This window comes from Acanthisitta chloris, unplaced genomic scaffold, assembly GCF_000695815.1.
Source record: "Acanthisitta chloris isolate BGI_N310 unplaced genomic scaffold, ASM69581v1 scaffold14256, whole genome shotgun sequence".
NCBI classification, from domain to species: domain Eukaryota; kingdom Metazoa; phylum Chordata; class Aves; order Passeriformes; family Acanthisittidae; genus Acanthisitta; species Acanthisitta chloris.
This window is the reverse complement of record NW_008679827.1, coordinates 20,461-24,573: the sequence shown is the minus strand read 5'-3', so window position 1 is coordinate 24,573 and position 4,113 is coordinate 20,461. Positions and strand designations below refer to the sequence as shown.

The window sequence follows — 4,113 nt, the reverse complement described above, 5'->3', positions numbered from 1 at the left end:
AGCAACATCCAATGATGCTCTTCAACATGGAGCAACATCCAGTGATGCTCTTCAACATCTCTTCAACGTGGAGCAACATCTTGGTGGTGCTCTTCAACATGTGGAGCACCATGCCAACGATGCTCTTCAGCCAGGGCAGAGATGGGGGAGATGCTGAGGGGTTGGATGAGGGTTGTTCCATGCAGCCATGGTCAGACCACCTCCCGCCACACGCGAGCGCCGTCGGCGGGGATGGATGCGACATGCCTTGGACACGCACCCGCGGTGGGGCTGGAGCCCCTCTCACCTGAGCTGGTGGTAAAGGTTATGTACGAGTGCTCGCTGGGGCTAGACCATATGGGGAACACCCACAGCTTGTACATCATCCCCGGCGTCAGATCCGCCAGCTGCACTGAGGAAGGGGTTTGAGCCTTAACAGGGATAGACCTCTCGGTCTTGTTACCTGGGGAACAGAAACCACACATCAAACCCAGCCCAGGGAGGGTCCCACAGCCCCGTGGGGACACTGCAGCACTGCTTTGTGCTCTCCCTGGTGCTGGGCAGCAGTGACACAGCTCCGTGGGCAAGGAGCTGCTCAAGTTGTGTGATCGTTCCTCTCAGCTCCATGGGCAAGGAGCTGCTGAGAGCTTTGTGATTGTTCCTCACAGTTCCATGGTCAAGGAGCTGCTAAGAGCCATGTGATCCTTCCCCCACAGCTCCATGGTCAAGGAATTGCTAATGTCTATGTGATCCTTCCTCTAATGGCTTTGTGATCATTCCTCACAGCTCCTTGGTCAAGGAGTTGCTAACTGTTTTGTGATCTTCCCCCATAGCTCCATGGTCAAGGAATTGCTAATGTCTATGTGATCATTCCTCATAGCTCCATGGCCAAGGAGTTGCTAACCATTTTGTGATTTTTTTTCCCCCCCAGCTCCTTGGTCAAGGAGTTGCTAACTGTTTTGTGATCTTCCCCCATAGCTCCATGGTCAAGGAATTGCTAATGTCTATGTGATCATTCCTCATAGCTCCATGGCCAAGGAGTTGCTAACCATTTTGTGATTTTTTTTCCCCCCCAGCTCCTTGGTCAAGGAGTTGCTAACTGTTTTGTGATCTTCCCCCATAGCTCCATGGTCAAGGAATTGCTAATGTCTATGTGATCCTTCCTCTAATGGCTTTGTGATCATTCCTCACAGCTTCATGGTCAAGGAGTTGCTAACTGTTTTGTGATCTTCCCCCATAGCTCCATGGTCAAGGAATTGCTAATGTCTATGTGATCATTCCTCATAGCTCCATGGCCAAGGAGTTGCTAACCATTTTGTGATTTTTTTTCCCCCCCAGCTCCTTGGTCAAGGAGTTGCTAACCATTTTATGATTTTTTTCCCTCACAGCTCCATGGTCAAGGAACTGCTAATGTCTATGTGATCCTTCCTCTAATGGCTTTGTGATCATTCCTCACAGCTTCATGGTCAAGGAGTTGCTAACCATTTTATGATTTTTTCCCTCCCAGCTCCATGGTCAAGGAATTGCTAATGTCTATGTGATCCTTCCTCTAATGGCTTTGTGATCATTCCTCACAGCTTCATGGTCAAGGAGTTGCTAACCATTTTATGATTTTTTCCCTCCCAGCTCCATGGTCAAGGAATTGCTAATGTCTATGTGATCCTTCCTCTAATGGCTTTGTGATCATTCCTCACAGCTTCATGGTCAAGGAGTTGCTAACCATTTTATGATTTTTTCCCTCCCAGCTCCATGGTCAAGGAATTGCTAATGTCTATGTGATCCTTCCTCTAATGGCTTTGTGATCATTCCTCACAGCTTCATGGTCAAGGAGTTGCTAACCATTTTATGATTTTTTCCCTCCCAGCTCCATGGTCAAGGAATTGCTAATGTCTATGTGATCCTTCCTCTAATGGCTTTGTGATCATTCCTCACAGCTTCATGGTCAAGGAGTTGCTAACCATTTTATGATTTTTTTCCCTCACAGCTCCATGGTCAAGGAACTGCTGTCTCTGCAATCATTCCTCTACTGGCTTTTTGTGATGGTTCCTCACAGCACTATGGTCAAGGAGCTGCCAAGAGCTTTGTGATCCTCCTCACAGCTTTGTGGTCAAGATGCTGCTAAGGTCTGTATGATTGTTCCTCTAATGGCTTTGTGATCATTCCTCACTGCTCCATGGTCAAGGAGCTGCTAAGGGAAGGAGAAATGTGGCTTTGAGGATTTTTGGTGCCACCAAAAAGGATAGGGAACTGTGACTGTCTGGGAAGGGTTGAAATCTCCAAGCTTTCCTCCCTTGGCCATCTGGAAAGGGTATCCTGAGGGATCACTGCTGCTCCAGCCCATCCTGAGCACTCTGGGAAGGCAATGCCTGTATTTTGTACTTCCCAGAGATGGGAGAAAACAGGGCAGGCAGTGGGTGCTTTGAGAGCTGGAATATTTGGTATTTAGGGCTTGGCAAGCTGCAGTGTATCCTGAATTATGAGGTTTATGGCCTGCTGAAGCCCTGGGGGCTGCAGAGCCAGCCCAGGCACTGGCTGCACTTCAGGAAGGGTTTTTTCAAGGAGAATTCAAGGTCATCTCTTAAAGCATGTGGTAAATAGCCAGGAGTGGTTTGCTGTCTGTGCTTACACTTGGATTGGTGACTTTAAATGCTGCTTTCAGCCTGGCCTAGGAGCTGATGTGAGGGCTGAGAGAGCTGGGAAATAAAGCCAGAGAGGAGCAGGAGTCAGCACTGCCTAGCTATAAACCCCCAAGAGAACCAACAGCACATAAATGTCTTTCTAAACCAGCACCAAACCCAGAGGTTGTGGCCCTCAGGTCCCACACCAGTATGGAGCCTTACAGTGTTAGGAGACAATGATATTGGATACAACAGGAGGTTTGGGATCATAGAGGATTCTGCCAACTCCAGGTTCAAGCAGCTCATCTGCAAAGGCATTTCAACTGCTCTCCAATTTCCAGCCATTTCAGACTTATGTCTATTTTGAAGGCTCTTTACATTGACCAACATCCAGCCCAGCTCAACAAACAGGTCCCAAAGGAGCAGCTTTGCTCATCTCACAGTTGGTGCAAGGAGGGGGAATCACTTGAGGATCACCAGGATTAGCTCTGGTCTACTCTAAACAGCCATGACCACGACCTTTTCCTCTCCCACCCTGCACCTGACATGGAGCATCACTCCATGCAGCTAAGAGAAGGAGCTGGCAGGATCTCTAGTGGCACCACCACCCTGTAGAGTCCCCACGCGATCTGATGCTTACTGGTGATATACTTAACCACAAAGTCAGTTCCTGCAGAGTAATTGTGGCTCCAGGTGATGTTTGCCCAGTTACTATTAGCCATAGCTCTTATGTCCCATATGGATGATCCATTGGTGGCTGGTGGACAGGTTAGAAGAGGAGTTAGTATTGTGGATTAGACACCCAGGAGACCTCAGCTAGCAGTTAGGGGATGGTAAAACCTAACAAAATCCTTCCTGAAGTTAATGCTTTGAGCTTCACCCAAGTGTGCTAAGGACTTCGTGTTGTTATCAAGATCCTCAACATTTTTGGGGAGGAGTTTTGGCAGCAGGAGCTCATTGTGTGTTGGTGTTTAAGCCCAGCTGCTCTCAGCTTATCTTTGGAGGCTGAAGACTCGTGTGGCACATCCCTGAGGATCTGAGTGAGGAGGGGAATCTCCTGTCCACGTGACTGTGGGAGATGTGCATGAGTGCACATGGACTCGGTGCCACAGCTGAGGAGCAAAGAGTGGGAGGGAAGGTTGTCATGTCCCTGGGCCTGGAGACAGCCAGTGGGGCAATGAAGTCACTCGTTTCTGATGGTGAAGTTAAGGATTGTCGACGTTGCTTTGGAGAGTGGATGAACTTCATTTCTAGTCAAGTAGAGCTAATCCTCTACTCGAGTCTGTGTTGGAGTGGTCTCAGAGAAGTTACACCTTGGGTTTAGTAGCAGTGTTATCGTTCAGGGGTTAGAGCTGACAAAACACAGCTCAATAGCTGCAGTCCCTGGGGTGAGGCCAACTCTGTGGCTTTGGGGCCACTGCAAGGACCTGCTGCTCTGGAGTGACCTAGAATCCCTCTGACAAACACCACGGTGCTGCCACCCCAGTGCCCTGTCTGCCTGCATTACAGCCTCTCC

General features: G+C 49.1%; 1 protein-coding gene across 1 annotated transcript in view; it reads right to left on the bottom strand.

The window, feature by feature from the left end:
- Window positions 1-286: 286 nt before the first annotated feature.
- Window positions 287-4,113, bottom strand: part of LOC103804847 (neurofascin-like) — a gene marked incomplete at both ends in the record, with an annotated part of 24,230 nt that continues 20,403 nt past the window's right edge. The window contains 2 exons of the mRNA XM_009077482.1: window positions 287-442; window positions 3,238-3,354. Of these exons, the coding sequence (XP_009075730.1) occupies window positions 287-442; window positions 3,238-3,354 (273 nt within the window). The remainder of the gene's footprint in view (window positions 443-3,237; window positions 3,355-4,113) is intronic.